This window comes from Syngnathus leptorhynchus, chromosome 5 (assembly GCF_054491065.1).
Source record: "Syngnathus leptorhynchus isolate UIUO chromosome 5, UIUO_Slep, whole genome shotgun sequence".
Lineage (NCBI taxonomy): Eukaryota > Metazoa > Chordata > Actinopteri > Syngnathiformes > Syngnathidae > Syngnathus > Syngnathus leptorhynchus.
The window spans coordinates 15820367-15841494 of NC_141199.1; the positions used below are offsets into that span (position 1 = coordinate 15820367).

The following is a 21128-nucleotide window of genomic DNA, read 5'->3' on the forward strand; positions in this document are numbered from 1 at the left end:
AGAATGTATTTTTGAAATGTCATAAGTAGATCAATTTCATGACATGATCGATTGAGCAAGTCACTTTTGGAGCTTTGCAGCTTGGGTTTGGACATTTGATTTTTTTTAGCACCATGACAATTAACGCTAATATCTCAGAAATGAAATACAACCTGACTTTAATCGAATCTAAAAGGCCTTTGACCATTTCTCGTGAAATGCCCGATATGCAAAATTCCGTGATACCGTTGAGGCTCGGAATCCTTGATTTCCCCTAGATCGAGCAGCTGGAGCGGAGGATGATGTCCCTGGAGGGCGACACGGAGCTTCTGAGGGAAGAGAAACAGCAGCTCCTTGAGGCCAACGAAGACCTGGCCCGCGACTGCCGCGGACTCCGAGCCTCGCTGGATCACCTTCGAACCCAGGAAGCCGTCCGCCTGCAGACCGTACAAGCCCAGAACCAGGCCCAGGCCTCGGCTCAGCAGGAACGACATCGCGGCGAGGCGGCGGCTCTCCGATCCCGACTGGCCGACTCTCTGAAAGAGTCCGGTGAGCTCCGTCGGCGGCTCCTGAAGCTGAGGCAGGAGATTGGCATTCTCCGGGCGGCCAGGGACTTCGACAGGAAGAGTGCGGCGGGGCCGAGCGGGATCGCCGGCAACAAGGCTAAGCTGAAAACAATTCGGCTGCGAGGTTCATTACGCCAGCGCAGCCACCCGACCGTCGCCGCCAATCAAGCCATCAGCTGGCAAGGCCGTAGCCCGAGTCCCTCCAAGGACGAGTGGGAGGACATGAGCGTAGCGAGGTAATGATACACGCGCACACGCTCGCCCGTTCCAACCTCATTATTTTGAGGTGTTTCGAGTGGGCCGGCGGGCCGCCGAGCATCGAGGGGGACACGGCGCATATGCAAAGCATAAGCAAATGGCTGATTGAATTTCAGCCTTCCGTCTAGTTGCTATTCAGGAGCCATTGAGGAATACAAGCAAGAATGATAGAGAAGGGGGGGCAGTGTCAAATCCCCGTCAAGCGTCCTGGGACGGCCGGCTCGGAGCTTATTGACTGAAATTTGCATGCAAAATTAGAAGTCTGCGTATAGAAAGTTGAAGCGGTGCCAGAAAAAAAAGCCCATGGATGAGGGGGGCCGCCCAAAGTCTTGATACCTTTCAGCGGTGCCATTTTCACGCGCTCGTAACGCCGCCCCGGAATTGACAGTTTGGCAGTTTGATTTAATATACTGGTCCTTTGCATATTCACTAACACCCCACCGGCAGCCACCCTTGACAGCTCTAAAGATCCCCCTGAAAGCACTAAAGCACCCAGCGCACATGCGGAGAACCTCGCCCCGTGCCTCGTTGTCTTGCTCATCTTGTGGTGTCAATTGGCAAACGTGTCTTTGCCACACACACACACACACACGCATACCGCTACTCTGCTTGCTTTAATTTAGTTGGATAAATTTTGAATGACCCTACTCGGCTCCGTACCAGATGTCTACAAGCTGTTTAACACCCTCTAAATTAAGACCCATCGACAGTAATTATTTCATGTATGTTTTATGCAAAAAAGCCACTGAGCCGTTTATTGAGTGATGGTCGGAATGATTTCATTTCAAACACTCGGAGCTATTGCTGATATTTACTCCCCCCCCAAAAAAAAAAAAAACTCTCCCTTTCCGCTCGGCCCCGCCTCCTCGCCGGCTAATTCATCAGACCGTGATCCACGCCGGCCCACTCGAGGCAGTTTAGCGGGGACCGGGTGCGGCTAGGCCCCGGCTTTCCCTAATGCCCTCCGTGTGGCTAATAAGCAGCCGTCTAATAAACGCTTTACCTGCGAGGAAGGATCCGAGCGGATTTGCCGAGACGGCATCTAAAGCAAGATGTCTTATTTAAGGCACCTGTCGACTCATTTGTCGGTGTTACTCGAAAAGCCCGCCCGCTTCTCATCTCGCCTTCTTCAATGCCCAACTTCCGCCTGGAGAAGTTCATCCTAAAATGTGACAAAGGTGTCAGATGCGTTCAAAGATGCTGACACCTCTTTGTTTTCATCCTCTCTCAAGTTTGAAACAGCTGGAGGCAGTTGACTATTTCTGACCGCATCAGCAGGTTTATTGCGGAGGGACGGGGTCAGAATCAGCTTGGCGTAGAATAGCGATGGGCACCACAATTGCTTAGATTGCTTTAAATTCCATTGATAATAGTGCAACCATATCATGAATCAAATAATATAAATAAATAAAATAACAAAAAATATGTGGATAAATAATACAATAATAAAATAGAATAATACAAATGAATACATAAATAATAATTAAATAAATAAATAAAAATAGTGCAATTGCTTAAAATAAAATAAAATGCCCGACAACGGTGAGCCTCGGCATCGGTCGGTCGGGCTCAACTCCCTCCTGAGCAGTTTTAACCCTAACTAGCCTCCGGCCTTGTCATGTTCCTGTTAGATCCCCTTACCGTGGTCTCACCCCTCTGCTGCCTTTCCGCCGCGCTCCACCTTAATAAACCCAGCGGCGTAAATGTCACTGGCTTCCACCTTCACGTCAAAGGTCACTGTCAATAAACGTGCGCGCGTGCGTGCGTCTCAGAGAGAGCCCTCGCCGGCGCCGTCCATCAGACGCTTTGCTTCTGCTCGGCCGCGCCTCTCGCACCCGTCTGTCACACGTTGGCGGGCTAATGAAGGCCACAGCCGCTCTCATACATGTTGATGCATTCACCGTGGGCAACAGACGCCAGCCACGCTTTTTTCCACTTAATTTACACCCGCATTTACACTTCCTGCTTAGAAATTGGATGGGAGCATTGATTTTCTGTTAAAAGGTAGGAGGGGAGCTTGAAATGCACATATTTTGCTTGAAGTCAACTAAATCAAGCATAAAAGGCAAATTGGATTTTTGGTCCAAGGGTGGTACACACACACACACACACACACACACACACACACACACACAAGCTCGGAGTCAACTCGAACTGTAATGAACTTCAACTTTCTTCTCAGCGACAGCGAGGAATACTCAGACAGCCTCAACGGCGCGCCCTCGGGGACGAGGCCTCGCACACGACACAAGAGGAAGGTGAGTCTACTCTTCCGTTTGCCGCTATGTCCCCCCCATTTAGCGCTTCAGCCAACCTGTCATACATAAATCAATGCAGCTGTTCCAGAGCTGTAAGATTTTCTCAATTAATGTTTGGCCAATTAACGCTGCTGTGTAATGCCGCTCTGGTGTATATATGATGAAGGGGCGCATGTTTTAAAAGTTTGGAAAAGGATGTGGTTCCGTGTAAAATCGGAGTCGTTATTCACGAAACAGATTTGTGGAGATAGCGGTGTCATCTTAAACTAATCTTAGACAATATAAATTCAATATTTTATTTTGAAATTTGGCAGGCCTTAAGTATAGTTCTACCAGAATTTGTGGTACTCTGACAGGGCGAAAATTATATTACCGTATAAAAATGTCGTCATAACAGCTGGCATAATTATTGATTTTTTTTTTAATTATTATTTTATTATCATTTAAAAGGGAACATTGATAAACTCTGAATTTATTTTTGTTTTCCAGTTTTGACTGCATCGGTCGTCGCTCCATGTCAACGTTCTAAATTATTAAACCAACCACTTTCCGCGCTTCTTCCTTCGCAAAGTCTTCCCGTCTCTCCAGGCCATAAATCCCGCTCGCTGCTCTCGTGTCCATCAAACGTCTTCACGGGAGAACACGGTAGCCCCAAACCCCTGACAGAGACAGTGAACTCAAGAGAGGAACGCGTGAACTTCTTTTACTTTGACAGCTAGAGAAAGCAAGAGTGCTTGATAGGAAATATTAGTTAGGCGGGTAATATTCTCACACCCTGTGTAGTTTGTAATCTCAAATGTTATTTATTTGTCGCGGACAACAGAAAAAGACGAGCAGAGATGCTTTGCGCCGGAGTTTAGCTTTGTAGCTAATTTGCATCTGCGGTCGCTCGGGAAGAAAGAAGAGAAAATGGTCAACTGAGGACACCTTTCCATTCATGTGGAGCTGAATAAGGAGAGAGCGGAGTGGGAATTTGTTCCACTGGTTACAAGTTCACTAAGTTGTACCCCGCAGCTCCTCCCAGGCTGATTAGCGGCACGACTCGCATCACCTTCACGGCGCGCTTTGCTCTTTTAACAGTTCATCTCCTGTCGCCTAAGCACGGCTTGGTGTGATCAAACGTGGCGCTGATGAAATCGTACCTGACCGTCACAGGAAGCAAACACAGAAGAGTCGGTGAGGGAAAGGGGGGGGGGGGGGGGGAGAGGAGAGTTCGGAGGAGCTTGCCTCTTTGATGTCACTACAAACGATCTTGCGCTCGGGAGATGTCACACATACGCGCAAATGACTACGCTGAGACGTGTCATACCGGAGCGGCGCATCACGAGCAAGGGGGGGAGACAGTGATTGAACAAAGCGCAAGCTCCCGTCACGGCTAATACGACTGAGCGACGTGGGCTTCCGAAGTCGAGCCAACGCGCTCAGGTAAATTATTAAAGCGGCGGGGGTGATTTGTCTTGTCGTGTTAAAGCCAGAGCGGCCTGTGATCACGGTGTCGTTATGAGGCGCGTTGCGGGAAGCGCAACATGTCAACCGCTTGTGTTAGATTATGCGTTCGCTTTTCATGGCTGTCTCTCGACTGCTCTCCCGCTTTTTTAGTTCGACAGGTGGCAGACAAAAACGGGCCAGCCGGCGCCGCCGGCCGATTCCGCCGGGAAGCATCCAGGTAGAAAATGTTAGCTTCTCAGCACCGAACGGAAAATGCTAACGAGCGTACTCATCGACGGCTCACCTGCTCGCGTTTTCTCTTTTAGGCAACAAACGGCACGAACGATTCGAACGTGGCGAGAAGAGAAGAAAGACCCGTCACGGCGCCGCAACCTCCTTGCAGAACCGCGTGGAATCCCTACAGCGGCACGTGGAGGTACTGCGGCGCGCCGGGATGGACGCCGCCCGCTCAGCTCGAGAGCAGCGAAGCGCCAACGACAAGATGGCGGAGCAGCTCAACTCCCTCGCCGAGAAGCTGGGCAGCAGCAAGCAGCTCACGCAGGTAACTCCAGTTGTAAGTTTGTTCCTTTCCTCTTATTGCGCCTGTCATATTTGAGTTTCGTATACGCGATGAGTTGGATTGACAAGCAGAGCCGCTCCATCGCACCGTCGGCGACTCCGCTTGTTGTTTCGTCGTAATGAATTTTTTAACAGCAGTCTGTCACTTCGCTTTACTTTCGACAAACCTGTCCACCATACAGACACAGGCTTGTATTTCTGGCAAATGAAGCCTCGAGTTTGATTCGTGAACCACTTGTTGTATTTTTGACTCCACTAGGTGGCAGTGTAGCAACAAATTGTGCTGATGTAATAATCCACGCCACACTCATATTTGAATGTTTGTGGCTTTAAAATGTTGGGGCCTGGTCTGGTGAGTGCAAAATTATAGCTGTTGTCTCGTCCACTCTTTTTCAATTTATTGCAAAGGAGTAAGTAATATTTGTGTGGAAAAATTGATCTCTATAAAATCCAGCAATTTTTTGAAAAATAACATCATGCCATTTTGTTGCTCTTGGCCTCCTCATAAAATCCTGCCATTTTCCATAATATAACTCCTCTAAAGATGATAGCATAGTCATCTTGTCAGAGCTAGCTTGTTCTCACATGAGAGCTGCTAAAGCTAGACAGACACGGTCATTAATCTGACAGGCCGCACAAACGTCTATGGCGAATTCCAACGTGGCACTTGCCGGCGGAGGAAACCACCTGATTAGGTGTCAGAAGGTCTTACACTACGCCGGACTCAAGCACGGGTCGTAGTGCTGACCTTACAGTGATGCTACCTGGGATGTGGCCCCTGTGTGCTCCCGCCGAGGCGAGGCATCTGATTGCCGAGTCCAAGCTCACAAGTGAACCACACACACACACACACACACACACTCACTGGTTGAGGTGTTGTTGCCTTGTTTACTTCCTCTTTACTCTTGCAGTATTAATGCCACTCCGCCACAAAAAGTTCCAGGTGGACCGAGCCGGGTCTCGTTGCCCGCCCCGGAAAGGGCAAGAGGTGACGGACTTCGGGTCCGTTCCAGCCGCTCGCGTGTAATTGGCTTAAGACGGATCCTGCCAGTGGGAGGGAGCATCGTGCGAGAAGTACGATGACACTTTCAGGGGAACGTGTTTGTGTTTGGACTTGAAATATCAAACGTAAAATAGCCAGGACAAGAGCTGTACCAAAAAGGTGAGAGAAATGATGGTCATCAAAAAGAAAGTGTTGGAAAAAAACTTTTGACTCAAACTTTACAGCTGTGATGGTACCTTTTTCAAATGAGATTCACCTTGTAAAATTCCCTGGAATTATTTAAAGTGGAATTACCTTAAAAAAAAAAAAAGGTGACAAAAGCAAGACCTTTTGATGAAACGCTTGTGTCATGCATAGCATTCAAATACAAGATCATTTCCTCGCTCATACGGATTACTCGGCTTTTTTTTTTTTTTTTTTTACCTGCCTTATCTTTTTAAGCGTGGAGTGTCTTACCCTCCTCTTTCATGTTAAACGCTGGGATTATTGCGGGATTAAAAGGCGCACTGACTGAGCCCCAAAAATAGAGGAGAAAAAAAAACTTTCCCAGTTATTGGTTGAATTTAAATATTGGTCTTTTTTTTTTTTATTGCTCCGTCCTCAAAAGGAGCAACTTTACCGTCGAGTGTGTCTCGAAACATTTGACAGACGGTCTCGGACATGTGGCTATTTCTGCAACCTGTCCTCCCTAATTTATCCCGCACTTGATTGACTGTCACTCGGAGCCACGTTAGTCACCAGAGGCGTCTTGTCTTTTCCGGCCTAATGGACGGAGCCCCGGTGTGTCATCACTCCACGTCAGTGTCACGTCTCACCGAGGGGGGGCTGAAAATGGCCCGGCCAAATCAAAGCCCGCGTTACAAGAAGTGTCATCAATGGCGCTCGGAATTCCCGCGGCACCGCCGGCAGCTCTTTGTCGCTTTTTAACTCACTTCTCAAGCGGCGGAATTGATCATTTTCATCTTCCTCGAACATATTTGGTGGTCACTTTGCAGAAGCTGACGTCTGATTTGGTGGGTCTGGAGCAGCAGAAGAAGGTTGTGGAGATGGAGCTGGAGCAGTGGAGGCAAAGCACTTTCCCCCGTCGCACAGCTGAATGCTCCTGCCAGGCCCTGGAGGCGGAGGTCAAACAACTGCAAGCCAAAGTCAAGGTCAGTCCGCTCACAGGACGCTTCATTAGGTACACGTCTCCCGACTGAAGGAGGAGAGAAGAGAAAAAAAAAAGGCTCCTCTGAGATAAACGCTCACTTTAACAGACTCGTTTTATCCATGTGTTTGATATTGTGGTTAGTGAAATACGCTACATTTGAAAAGTCCTCCAAATAAATACCAAAAAAAAAAAAATGAATATGCAATTCGATTTTTCCGAGCGACCCCCCTTTATCTGGTTCACTTTGAAAACGACGCTTTCCTCTTAACCTCCTTTAGCACCTTTCCCCCCCCTCCCGCTGGAACTGTAATGAGGAGGCATGCTGCGGCTGACCTGTCATCAGCCGTGTCGTGCCCCCCCCCATACCCCCTCTGCAATCAAGCCCACCTCCCCCATATACAGCATACACACTCACAAGGTGTGCCCTTCTCCCCTCCCCCACCAGAGTGCAAGTGCGGAGGTCACGAGGCAGGTGGCGGCTAACAAAGCCCTGCGAGGCCAAGCGCAGGAGAAGGAGGACAAAGTCCGCCAGCTGCAGGACAAGTTAGTTACCGCTTCTATGTTTGGTTCTTCTTTTTTTTTTTGGGTTGTTCTTCTCCTTTCTTCATCTGCCTCTTTGTCTGGTACTCTCCATCCTGCCTTCCCGCCCGCACATCAGCCCCAGCGCTGATCTGCAGTGCTTGATTCCACCGTGTGGCAGCACGCAGGCACACGTTTTGACAAAAATCGCCACTCGTGGCTGGAAGCAGTATAAGGATGAATATTATATAGGGCTTTTATACTGTATATTATATTTTTGGAACATAAATGCCAATTTTGTTGATAAAAAAATATATCAAATGATTAAATGCATAAATAAATATCTATTATTTTTGCTCGTAATTTCACGATTTAAATATCTGCACAATAAATAGTTTCGCTAAATTAGATGAAATAAATCATCTCCATAATACACAAATGGCAGAAAATATATTTGCGGTTAATGTTTATGAAATAAACTATTGAATCACATTATTATGCATACAATAAATGCCTACATACATTTAGATTTAAATAAATATCTGTTTATGTCTAGTACTCTAAATAATATATGACAGCGTAGTTTTTCAGGTGTCATCCTACTGGGCACATTTGTTGTCATAGTTGGGAATTTTTGTCTGGCATTCCAAATATCAAAAGGTATGTATTATGTATTGATTAATACTGAATTTTTCCATCCATCACATGATGCAAATATGCTGATATAAATTTACTTGACCAAGAAAAAACATACCTGCTGATAGATTGAATAAAAGGCCCCACAAGTAAAAAAAATAAATAAACGCTATCGGTAAAGAAATGGAAGTGCATCACTGATTATAATTTTTTTTTTTTTTTTTTTTTTTTTTTAAACGTGTTCAATACAATGCATCATCAAATTGAAACGAGATCGTTTGAATGCCTCGCTGTCGTCACTCACACCATCGCGCATGAACAGGCGGACGCGAGCGAGTCGGCGCACGCGCGCGCGTGTGTCACGTAGCGCCGCCGTTGTTTATGCGGGTAGCCGATGCGGAGTGCTGATCAAAGCAGCGCGCGGATCGATAGCGTGCCGCAGGAGGCGGCGTTTTTGCCCCGTGACACTAAAACCCACGCAGCCTCACTCGTTGCCCGCGGCCCGCCGGCCCTAATGAGTTACACGCACACTCGCACTTTTTTTTTCCACGTCATACTACAAACACTTCACCAGCCTTGTCGTGCGGTGAAAGTTCAGAGGTCAATCGCACGCTGTCCTGGGAAGCCCCGTAGACCTTTGGATGCTTTGGGTTGGAACAAACCCCACGAGGTGGCATTTCGGTGTGTGGCGAACGTAACTACATCGCTAACCACCAAAATGTCCGCCGCATCCTCTCCTGCCTCCTTTCTTTTTTTATCAGGCATGCTGTGTCGTCCGCTCGCCCGCCCTCAATAATGCATCCGGGGGCATGTGTACAATCACAGCGGGTGTGTCGTGTTTGGATGTGACCAAAGCGGCGAGCGGATCACAGCTCAGACAGAGCGAAAACATCCCCCCTGCGCTCCGTTTCCACGACAGCCTCAGAAAGCCAAAAGCACGCACGCACGTGCACGTTCGGAGCCCGCCGTTCCGTGGAGGGACCCCTCTTCTCAAAATGAAAGAGCACGTCTAGACGCCTCTGAAATATACATCTCGGCGCTGCGCGTTGGGACTGGAGCTGCTTCGACTTAAAGAAGAGAGTAGCACATATAAAAAAAAAAAAAGAATTTCAAAGTACACCGGCATGTCCTCAGTCAATATCCGGCACTGTGGCGCTGCTTTATTTATGAAGGTGCGGCTTTCATCTTTTTCACCCCGTTGTCTATCAGCCACATCAAGTGTCCGCCGTGTTCCGAGCCCCGGCTGGAAAAAATCGCGAGCGAGCTAGCACGCGTGCGTGCGCTCGCCGCTGTTATCATTACAATGCGCGCATGTTTGATGAACAATATTGCCGCAACAAGCGGCGGAACAAAGAGAACAAACGCGGCCAGTGATCAGAGCCCTAGTTTTGCCGCTCTGCCGTCTGCTAACACTCATAAATACAGATCACACACTGGAGACGTATATATATCTCCCTCATTCTTTTTCATCCCCTATTCTTTTTAGGCTGCACAAGAAGGGAACATCTAAAATAAATGTTGTCCATCTAATTGCCATTAGCGTCGGGGTAGAGCGAGCCTACCGGGGCTCTTATTGCCGCTCTTCATCTTTAAGTCAACACCAGACAGTCATCTGAAAGGTTCAATATGGGTTTTCTCATTAATGGCCCAATCCATAGGGGGGGGACCGGTGAGCCCCTCCCACCCCTAAAGTCCTCAGGCCAGACTCCTCCACTCTTATTTAATTTAATGCCACTCCAATAGGACAAGCAGGCTCACATTTATTCAGCCGTCGTACCCTCGGGCGCTCCTCCACCCAGGGAGACGGGGACATTTACTTACACCAAAGCATTTGCTCAAGCGTTGTATCATGTGTTGAGTTGGAAAAACACAAGTCACGGCCGGCGTAGGACGGAAGGTCACGAGTCGCTCCAATCCCGCAAGCTGCCATAGTAAACAGCTTAAAAACGTGCCGATGTAGTTTGAAATTGAATGCGAGTTCAATTTGATGTCAATTTAATGAGGGGATTGCGGTACATGAGCCCCCTCTAGTGGTACACCTAAGAATTACTCAAATGAAATCAAACGTGAAAATAGAATTAGTAGAGTTGAGATTATGGTGATTTATATTCATATCTGGCATCATTTCATTTCATCGCAAAAGCTTGTTTTAGGGACGTCTCGTGCGTGTGGATCGATGTAAACAAGATGGAGGCCAGTTTGTTTACCACAATAGTTGCAGAAGACACACAAAAATATGACGGCGTATTTAAAACCATCTCTGTTTAACGCAAAGAGTATAACTTGTATGTGAAGCTTGGCGAATGCTGACAAATCAAACACGTCACAAAAAGGCCGCTAATTGAAATGGAAAGCGACGCGAGAGACATTTTGTCAAAATGAAAACAGCTGGCGCAGAACGAGCCACACGCCGCCATGTCTGAAGGGGGGGAATTATTGTCAGCCCGCAAATATTTCCCGTCATCCATCCCAAGACCTCCCGCCGACGCTTTGTTCGTCTGATCGTAATTTAAACATTTACGCTCATCGATTAGCGGTGTCACCGCCGATTCCAAACGCTGTTTGTCAACAAGCGGGGTGGCTCGCCGTCACACTTTTCCCGCTCCTCCGCAGCGCCTTTTGATTTAATATGCGCCTGTTGGGATGCGTTGTTCAAGTCAGCAACTCTTTTGCTTCTATAATTGTCACCACCAGCCGTCGTCGCGCTGACGTGTTAGCGTCGCATTAGCATCACGTTCAAAAAGAGGGATTTGAAATTCACGCTGTGTGCAGAGCGAGCCACGCTGAACGAGACGTGACCATGAAGAGGCAACTGGTGGACGACTTGAGGACGAGGCTCAAGTTTTTGCAGGAGATGGAGAAAAGTTATCGTGGGCAAGTGGAAGAGCTGGAGAAGAAGGTGCTCGAGATGCGTCGCTAAAGCTAAAAAAAAAAAAAAATCACACACGGTGATTGTAAAGGACAATTTCATGGTGTTTTTTTTTTTTTTTTTTTCGTGCTGACAGGTCAAGTGTTTATCAGATGAAGGTTCCAACAGAAAGGCCTTTGTCGAATCTCTCAAGCGGAGACTGAGCGTCGCAACCGCAGAGAAAAGCCAGCATGAGGACTCCTGCGCCAAACTCAAGGATAACCTGGAAAAAAAGGTTTGATCGTGTAATTACGCAACTAATTCTGAGCTAACGAATTCAGTTTAAAGTCGCCCCGTTTTTTTTAAAACGGTCCGATGAACTGGATTGCGTGTGTGGGGGTTGTCATGTTTTGCTCATCCAGGGCCTGGACGCTTTGCTATTGTTCTTGATAAAATGACTTTAGTTGATCCAGACCGTTTGCAGGAGAACTTGTGTCTGCCAATTGAAGCTCAACAGAATAGATGATGTAGCAGAATAACAATTCGAGGAAGAACAAAAAAATAGTCACGTCATTTTCCCCATCCTGCACTGTGATGAAGATCAGATCTAATTTTCTGACCCATGTATGCAGAAATCCAGATCATTCCAAAGGATTCACATATTTTGTCTCGCCACAGTGTAATGTGATTGATCTCCTCTGGTCCAATTTTTTTTTTTTTTTAAATACATAGCTGACCATCATTGTGTGATTGTGTGCATTGCAGGAGCAGCGCATCCAAGCCCTGCAGGCTCGCGTGGGAGCCGGTGAGCAGGCCTTGGCCGTTCTGGAGCAAAGCGCCGCCGAGCAAACGGAGCAGCTGACCCGCCAGCGCTCCCAAGCGTTGGCCGAGCTTCAGAAGCAGCTCGGCCAGGCCTCCTCCCAGCTGGAGCAGCTCCGATCTTTCATCAAGGTGCTCCGCTTAAAGGCTCCGGCTTGATCAAAAGTCAGCGGGGAGGAGGGCGGGGCGTCCAATCAACTTAATTCGTCTTCAATCGCTAGCAAATTCTTTCACCAAAAAAAAGATTAATGTCATTATGTCTGTTTTTCATGGCTATGAAGAGATAAAGGCCATCGCAGGTAGATAAATGAGCGCTTTGAGGGAATTGGCACGGTTATTTTTTTTGCCCGAGATGTGATCCATCACGCGGCTGGCCGCGTCTTTACGTATCTGGCCAAAAAAAAGAAGCCAAAGCGATAAAAGATTGTCCTGCAGCTCCCTCTCTGCTGACACCTGTCTGTCAAAGAAAGAAGACGCCAGCCAGAGATAGCCCGCTCTATTCCCGCGCATCCATAAATCACGCCGAGCGTTTGGTGGCGCTTTGCCCATCGCTCTTGGGATTTTATCTGCTCTCTTCTTTCCAAAGCGCTTACGTTGCTTTCGCTACAATCGCCCTGTTTTATTTTATCTCCCTTTCTGCCAATAAGCGATGTTTGGTATTTCTCAAATGTTTTCCGATGAAAGAAGAAGAAAAAAAAAAAAATCTCCCACTTGTTATAAAACTTTGTGTTTACGATCGGGCTCGCCATGCCAAAGAGGTCTGTGGTTAGTCTCAAGTTTTTCATGTACGTGGGCCAAATCCAGATTCAGTCCGCTTCGAAATGGGGCCGAGGTCATCCGTGACATGCCGGTATTGCAATTTTTTTATTTTATTTTTTTGCAGTTGGAAAAAAAATAATCAATTGATCACTTTACAAGTAGTTTTAGGGTTGTCTCCACAAAAGTTTTTTTTTTTTTTTTCCCCCTCACTATACCGCGAACATGCACGAGATCTATCGCGCATATGATTTGAACTCACGCAAGCAACGACGTATCGATATTCAGTCGATGGCTCCATTTTCCCATAACCTGAGGCGGGGTGAGGCCGTCTCGTTGTTGTTGTTGTGTTGAGGATTCATATTATTGTTTGTCCGCCGCCGGCTGCTGTGATCCCCTATAAGAAGCGCCGGGCCGGACCGGGCCTTTGATTGGGTTGCCTGACATCCGGAGGAGATTTACTCTTGTCGTGTATTGATCACCACCGGAGGGGCTACTGTGTGCGTGTTTACGGGGTGGTCTCGGTGTCTTTGTGAGCTTATTGTTACTGAATGTCTATGCGTTTTTATTTTTTTCATTATTTCACGATAGGCCGGCAGAGCCTTTTGGCCCTTGCAAACGCCTCAGGCTGTCCAAAGTGCTCAAAAAGTCGCGCGTAGTGGCCAAGTGCACAATAACTTTCACGTTATTGTCCTTCTTAGGAGTGGATTTTGTTCCAACTCTTTCCTGAAATGCATTTTTCAGCGGCAAATGATCATTTTCTGGCTCGGTTTGCTCTCGAGCGGCCCCGCCGCCCTCCCGTGCGTGCGGCGAGGTTCAGAAGGAGCCAGTTATCATTGAAGATGTCTTTTTAGCTGCTCGTTTCATCCCCATCGCTATGCCTTAATCCTCGCCTCGTCTAAATTGGCCCTCTGGCTACAGCAATTGTGCTGCTAGCCCGGTTAAGAGTTCTCAACTTAAGTACGCGCTACACACACATTTGTGTGTGCGTGTGTTGAGCCGTTCCTCCCGTAGATCGGAACGTCTGATGAATTCTCTTCCTAATCCCCTTTCCGGATTATTCCACAAGCAGGGTTTAGGTCAATTAAATGTAACCCTCGACTAGTGACAGTGAATATCTATTAGGCGGTAAATAAAAGAAAGGGATGTGTGGCTGTTAGGTAATGAGCTGTGTATTCCTCCAGGGCAAACGGGGGGCCTTTATCGCCAAAACCAGCTCCAGCGTTTATCAGATCAAACGGACGGCGGGTTATGAATTAGCCGCGTTCTGCGAGCGACGGAAGGTCGAGCGGCATTTTTTTTCTTGGATGCCGGTTGATGGCCTATTGGGGGGTTTTGTTCTTCAGGCCAGCTGTCACTGGCGTGGAAAATAGATTATTAACTGGTTTGCGTTTACATTGTCAAGTAGGACTAAGGAGTTAATCCGGTTTCAATTATTGTGGAACTGTAACGCCGTGTTTAGCCCGCCGAAAACATTCTTGGGTTGACTTCCTCTTTGAATTTGTGATGTAACGTTCAATTTTTGTAATTGGGGGGGAAAAAAGTTTGTCTTTCAACTTTTTTTAACTTTTTTTTTTTTTTTTTTTAATATGCGTTGGGTCAGTAAAACTCTTGTCTCAGATGTTCCCCGGACAATGTTTGACCTTTCACCTTTCGTACTAGCGACTTGAAGATAAACCAGGCCAAAATTGTAACTTAAGAGACCACTTTTTCATTTTTTTTTTTCATTATGCCCTTTGATTCTAAACATTTCAATTCCGCCCCAACTCTGCTTGTTGTTTACATCCGTTTGTTTTTTTTTTTTATTCCCGCTCACAAACCAAACGTAACTTCTACTACAGCTTTATTAACGTCACCGGTGTGCAACTACGAGAGCAATAGATGTCGGCGCGCTTCATCGCCCGTCCCTCGCTCGGCTCCGAGAGCAAGTTGTACACTTCTTTTTGTTTATTTGTTTGCGCGCAATGAGAGCGGGAGCCATCCCTCGCTCCCGCCTCTTCTATTCCAAGGTCAGCTTTTCGGCAGGCTTGCAGGGGAATGATACGGAAGATTATTGCCTCGATCAATAAGCTGAAAATGAAGCAAAGGGGAGTTTGCTTTATTGACTTGCTCGTGTACAGTGGCAGTTTTAACATTTAATTGTCTCTCCGTATTTAGCGTACACGCTCCCGTTTAGCGCCCCGGCAGCCGGGCCATCCCGGGCCTCGGCTCGCCTGGCTCGTCCGTCCGTCCACCCGGGCACCATTTTCACGCGGCCCCTCGCAATCTTAATTATTAAGCGTGTTATGCTGCCCCTGTTGTGCCGCGAGACCTTCAGAAAGCAAATAAATAAATGAATGGCTGTATCTTTCACCAGCACCCCCCCTCCCCCTCCCCCACCCGCCTGTTCTGCCTCTGATGAATGATTCCCTGTCTGTGGAGATTTTAGCCCAAACTCGAGGTGCATTCCATATCAAAGGCTCGTTCCCGCAGCTTTTCAATCGACGGGGCAAGGCACCCTCGGGACGGCGTTCCTTCAAGGGAGCGCGCGGCCAAAACCGGAGAGAATCTGAGTGCGCCAAACTCCATATTCCTCCATAATGTACTAAGCCGCCGCTTTGGCGCATGCTTGATGAATTTCATTTATTCATCTGCCGGGGCACGGCCGTCGCTCGCGCTTCTTCTCCGTTTCGTCATGTTCTCTCCTCGCTCCTTATTCCTCCCCGCAGGCCCTGGCCGGCGAAACGCTGCTCGACGTGCACGAGGTCAAACGGCAGCTGATGAAGAGGAGGAGGAGGAGGCTGAGGCCGGCCGGCGCCGTTGCGGCCAAAGGCTGCCCATCAGCTAAATCCATGATCAAAGCCAAATCCGTCGCCGCCTCCATCCTCAATATGTCCGAGAACGACCTGGCCGACATCATGGACTCGGAGCAGGTGACGCCGAGGGGACGACGGGGGGGGGGCTAAACTTTTTCTTCCGAGTATATCATCCCACCTCTGGTAAAAACAGTGGAGGAAATATATTGATGCACAAAATGCACATTTTGGGCCTGGACTCGCTTGTTTGAACAGAAAGCACAAATGAAACGGAGCCGTCCAACTCTTCTTCTCACCGCTATAGATCTCAACCCGGGGTGGTCAATTAGCACATCCGCGTTGCAATCAACCTCAAGCCCCGTGAGACGTCGTCCTCGTCTCCTTCTAACGGGAGATGAGACTGCGCTCGCCTTGCCCTCCCTCACTCACTCACTCGCACTTGAAACCAATTTCATTCCCTCGCAGCTCAGCTCCACCAAGGAGAAGTAAATGTCCCACTCATCACGACTGAAAGCTCCACGGGTTCAAATTCTTCTCATTTCCTCACCACTGCTTTCTTGACAGCTTCTCCAGTCTCAACATGAATGTGGTCACCAGTAGGGGATGGATGAGATGATCGCGGGAACTTTTCGCGTCTAAGCACTGCTTTTAGGTTCTCGGTGAAAGGAGCAGATGCTCGTAATGTCCAGCTTGCTTCTTCTCCAACAGCCACTTTGTTTGCTATTTCCGCCTCATTGATCTTTTCCTGGAGCAGTTTGAGTCGATAAACTCAGGGAAAAGTTTCGGTGATATGAATTGTTCTTCATCGCTAAATCAAATCACACACCGTTGGATGGAGATGGGTCGCCGGGGTCGAGCGGCTCCGGGCCTTTTGAATGGCTTTTCCAGTTGTGAATGTACGTCACCTCTGACACGTTCGTATGTATATTTTAACTTGAAATAATAAATGACCATAAAATTATGATATGAATGAAGTAACAGAGGTGCAGGGGCATTACATTTATTTTAAAATGGCATTAAAAAGGCATTAAATTAAATTTGCTCATTTAAACAGCACATGAACGGAAACTAAAAAAAATAAATAAATAATCATAAAGTGGACAAAATAACATAAAACTGACTTAATTCAAATCTTTTAAAAAGATGATTGTGATAAAAATTGCGAGCCACTTTTTAAAGGTGAAAACAATTTGTAATTTTAGTACTGACATGAATTTGATTTGTCTTTGCGGGCCACATAAGATGATGTGGTGGGCCATATCCGGCCCCCCCGTGCCTTGACTTTGACACCCACGCTCAACAGTGAGTCCTATATCATCGTCCAGTCCGCATAAAGTTTGTATGCGAACGTCTGGTCGGGCTTTCCAGGATTTGTGAGTGTTTGCTTAGCTACGTAGGCACAGCCGCGCGCTGAGACACTAGCCGTCTTGTCGCTTCATTTCAAACGCTAACACCTGGTCCAAAGCCAGGAGGCCCCGAGTCATACGGCGAGCAGTCACTCTTCACTGAGTTCATTAGCCGCTACAAGGCTAGCCGCTCTTAGGACCCGTTTGACACGAGAAGCATGTAAACATTCGCTGGCGTCCGCCGAGTCTCCGGGGAGAGTCGTCAAGGTCCGGACCTGGGAGCACTCGGAACCCCGTCTGTGTTTGGATAAATAGTGGCCCGTTCTCTCTGGAGAAATCAACGTTGGTTTCGGTCTTTGCTATTTCTGTCACTGATGGCAAATATCATCTCTCCGTCTTTCAGGAGACAGAGAGCCTTTCAGAGGATTCCAAAGATCAGGCATGGCTGGACCATGTCAACCACATCCTCCAGCAGAAGGTTGGTGCTATCTCGTTGCATTTATTTGCTGTTTCTTTGAATTGATTTGATATTTTGAACAATTTGTTGATTGAAAATGTATGTGCTTTGCCAGTTTAGACGAAAAATTGTGCCTGTGGTTTGTTGGCAACTTTTTTTTTGCAATATGCCCTCAATTTTGATTGAGTTTCACATAAAAATGTGATTTATATATAGAAAGTGTTTTGCAATAACGTATAAAATAACAAAAAATGATTAGAAATGCAATTAGGTGAGTTTTTCGGAAGAGTTACTGATTACACAGAAAAGAAATAGCATAGAAAACGAATAAAAATAATCTTAAAAAAATGCAAGTAGGTGAGTTTTCTCAGAAGAGCGACTGAGTACACCGAAAAAAAAAGAAGTGTTTGTGACTAGTCAACAACAAACATAATGTGGCCTGTCCACTTGTTTTGGCTTACATTCTCGGTGTGGTGGCCCCGAAGGGTCAAAAAAGTCTCAATATTGAAGCTGTGGACCTCGACAGCATCCCAGGGTGCCAAAAGTTGATTCTATGGCAAACCCACGCTCGGCCTCACTCTGAGGACTCACAGCGCCACCTTTTGCCCGTGGCATGCTTTTGACACTCTTGCCTTTTCACCAAATAAAAAAAAAAAATCCTAACAAAACAAAATAATTGAACAATATCCTCGCACTTGTGTGGACATGGACCTGAGAGGCAGACTTGTCAGTCCAAAAAAAGAAAAAGAAAGCAAGTCGGGCCACTCATCTGCGAGCGCTCTGCAGGAGTTTTTACTGGAGAGCTGTCAACGTCTGCTCGCTGTGATACGTGTGTGATTGAGTGTTGCTCTGCGTGTGTGTATGTATGTGTGTGTGTGTGTGTGTGTGTGTGTGTGTGTGTGTGTGTGTGTGTGTGTGTGTGTGTGTGTGTGTGTGTGTGTGTGTGTGTGTGTGTGTGTGTGTGTGTATCTCTTCTGTGTTCTTGTCAGAGGCTGCCGCAGGCACTCATGCGTCGCCTCCGCACCACGACACACACCAGGCACCGTTCTCTTGTTCCCCGGATCTGCCTCTGACCTTTCCACCTTCCTCTCCCCCTCCCTCCCACTCACACACACACACACACACACACACACACACACACACACACACTTGACGCTCGACTTGAATCTGTGTTTTTCCCTTCTAGCTGGACAGCTTTCAGTCCCTGTTCTCCGTCTGTCTCTGCCATCCTGGCCTGTCCCACATTTCTCTCTCTCTCGCTCTCTTTCTCGCTCGTTCTCTCTCTGGCTCAGACCCCGAGGCAGCTTGTTAGTGGGGAACTAAATATTGATTTGGCGGGCCTGTCGATGCCGGGAGAATGAGCTAGTGTTCACTAGAGACCTCGGCACCGGCAGCCTGCTATCGACGTTTTCCGTGGGCAGAACAGGGGTGATGGAGGGGGGGGTAGAGAAGAGCCGAGTATGACAAGCCTGAGACTTGCCCCCGGGTCCCTATGGGGACCGCCGGGACCCTTGCAGTCAACCCTCCCCTCCTCATCGCTCTCTCCAGCAGACTTTTTCCATCTTCTTTCAAGCCCATCTTGTTCTTTTCTCTCTCTTTTTTTTTTTTTTTTTTAACTCATTTATTTATTTATTTGGAGAGTTTTCTGCCCTCATCTTGATCTGGCATGTTCCACTCATCTTGTTTTTGTCAAGGAGATTTATTTTGTTTTTTTTGTTGTTGTTTTTTGCAGTTTAACGGCACACTTGCCTGTATGTGTTTTATGGGAGTCACCAGTCAGAAATATTGAGCCAAGATTTACAATCTGCCCGATAATTTTTTTTTTTGGGGAGCAGATCAGACACAAAAAATATATGATCACACTTTAATCACCACATTATAATTAATTTGATCAAAAGGGAGGAAAAATCCTGAAAATTAGCCAGATTAAGATATTTCCATGTACCTTACCCATCTTTTTGTCCCCTGCCCAAGCAGAGCAAGCAGTGATAATAACCTGCTGGTGAAACACAAGTCAAGACAAAAAAGAAAAAAAAGCATGTCTTCTTCTCCTCCCTGTCATTGCTTATGAAAAGCTCAGCGAGCAGAACATCTGTGAAGCCGACTGGCCCCGCCTGTCACCCTGCCCGTGACACTAATAGCACTCTGCCAGCACTCTGCCCTAATGGTGATATCATGCCACCGACGGACAAAATAAGAAGACCGAAATAGACGGATGAGGAGGAGAAGACGAGTGTCCTTAACTGGCTGGCCTGTCAGCGACACGAGATGAGGACTACGTCGGGCCGACCGGCAGGCCGGCCGACGCAGCCTCTTCTTGTCACTGACACAGTCTAATAGAGCTGCCAGTGGGACAGCGCTTTATTATCTCAGTGGCCCTGTCAATAGCTGAGCCATCACTCACTCGGTGTGTGTGTGTCAGTGAGGGCCATTCCTCTCCATGCCTGTCATGTTCAGCCACATGTCAACATAACAAGAGCAGCAAACGGGCAACTAGACATGTGGCGTGTTGTCTTTGTGGGGGGGGGGGGGCATCAAAGCCAAATCGAATTTCGTCTCCCTTTTTGTAAATTTGAATGGAGCGTGGCAGGAAATAGAAAATGAATGAGATGGAATCCCTGAATTGCAAAAAAAAACGCGGCCTTTTTCTAAAACCGCCATCCAGTTTGACACTTGACATTGAAAAGTTGAGTTTTCCCCCCCAATCGCTCGCATCCGACGGAATCAAAACCCGGGGGCCGGTCATCGGAGAGCCACCGCTAGCGGCTTGTTGCAATCGAGGGACGGCGCTATCTAATAACCACGAGCAGACCCGGGGGGGGGGGGGGTGTACGGCTCCACCGCAGCCCGCCATGAATAACGCCAACGGTGAAGATGGAGTGTCCACGTGGGCCACGGGGTCCGGGCGCCGGCCCAGGGAAGCATTGATTTAATTGCCTTTGGTTTATTTGTGGAGTCCTAATTATTGAATAGAGGTAGATTTTAATGGGCCAAGTCTTTATGAAGACAGGGAAATGACTGGCTTCTGCTGCTAGACCAATAATGAAACGGACAAATGCGTGCACACCAAACACACACATGCTCGCTGGCGTTCCCTCCAGATCATTTTTCAGACTCATTTCACAAAGCGCGCTCAGGCCTCCTCCAGCCTCATGACAGTATATTAACATTTTAAAAAGTCATTGGCTCTGTTGATTTCTTTATGAGAGGACAGTGGTTTACTGGCGCCGGGGGGGCCACGCCGAGGGCCCGCTAATATTTACTGGCCAATCACACCCCAGGGAGACCTCCCCGCATCAGAACCATAACAAGCAGGTGAACATTAGGCCGGGCCGTGTAGAGACAAGCCGGACCAATCTGGAAGGGGCTTGGTCGTAAAACGTCAAAGGCCTTTATGGATTGGCTACGGGGCTGACATAACTCCTTTCGGTTTATTGAACTTTAAGGGGGGGGGGGGGGGGGGGCGCTATCGTTCACCGCTGCTAAATAATACACTTAATTTGTGCTGCCACAGCCGCTTACATCATTATTCCTCTGCTGCTAAACATATCAAAGAATGAAAGGAAACTTTTATTGTTGTGATGCGCCGCGTCGTGTTCTGTGGCTCATTACCGGGCTCGGTAATGACAAGGAACCAGCTCCGACTCCGAGCTTCTCTCCCAAGGAAAGTGACTCTAATTAAGCTTCATTTCATTAGTGGACTAATTAAATCTTTTTGGGGTGTGTTTGGA

General features: G+C 47.6%; 1 protein-coding gene across 11 annotated transcripts in view; it reads left to right on the top strand.

Moving 5' to 3' along the window:
* Positions 1 to 21128, top strand: part of cntln (centlein, centrosomal protein) — a 226198-nt gene that overhangs the window by 198285 nt on the left and 6785 nt on the right. For 6 of the 11 annotated variants that reach the window (XM_085911186.1, XM_085911187.1, XM_085911194.1 and 3 more), the window contains 12 exons: positions 258 to 781; positions 2986 to 3061; positions 4661 to 4727; positions 4816 to 5051; positions 7067 to 7222; positions 7667 to 7764; positions 11149 to 11275; positions 11382 to 11519; positions 11990 to 12175; positions 15508 to 15711; positions 17344 to 17418; positions 18584 to 19881. In XM_085911186.1, the coding sequence (XP_085767312.1) occupies positions 258 to 781; positions 2986 to 3061; positions 4661 to 4727; positions 4816 to 5051; positions 7067 to 7222; positions 7667 to 7764; positions 11149 to 11275; positions 11382 to 11519; positions 11990 to 12175; positions 15508 to 15711; positions 17344 to 17418; positions 18584 to 18709 (2013 nt within the window). In that variant the 3' untranslated portion in view covers positions 18710 to 19881. Of the gene's footprint in view, positions 1 to 257; positions 782 to 2985; positions 3062 to 4660; positions 4728 to 4815; positions 5052 to 7066; positions 7223 to 7666; positions 7765 to 11148; positions 11276 to 11381; positions 11520 to 11989; positions 12176 to 15227; positions 15712 to 17343; positions 17419 to 18583; positions 19882 to 21128 lie in introns of those variants that run through there. The other 5 variants (XM_085911193.1, XM_085911192.1, XM_085911190.1 and 2 more) reach the window with 2 other exon arrangements.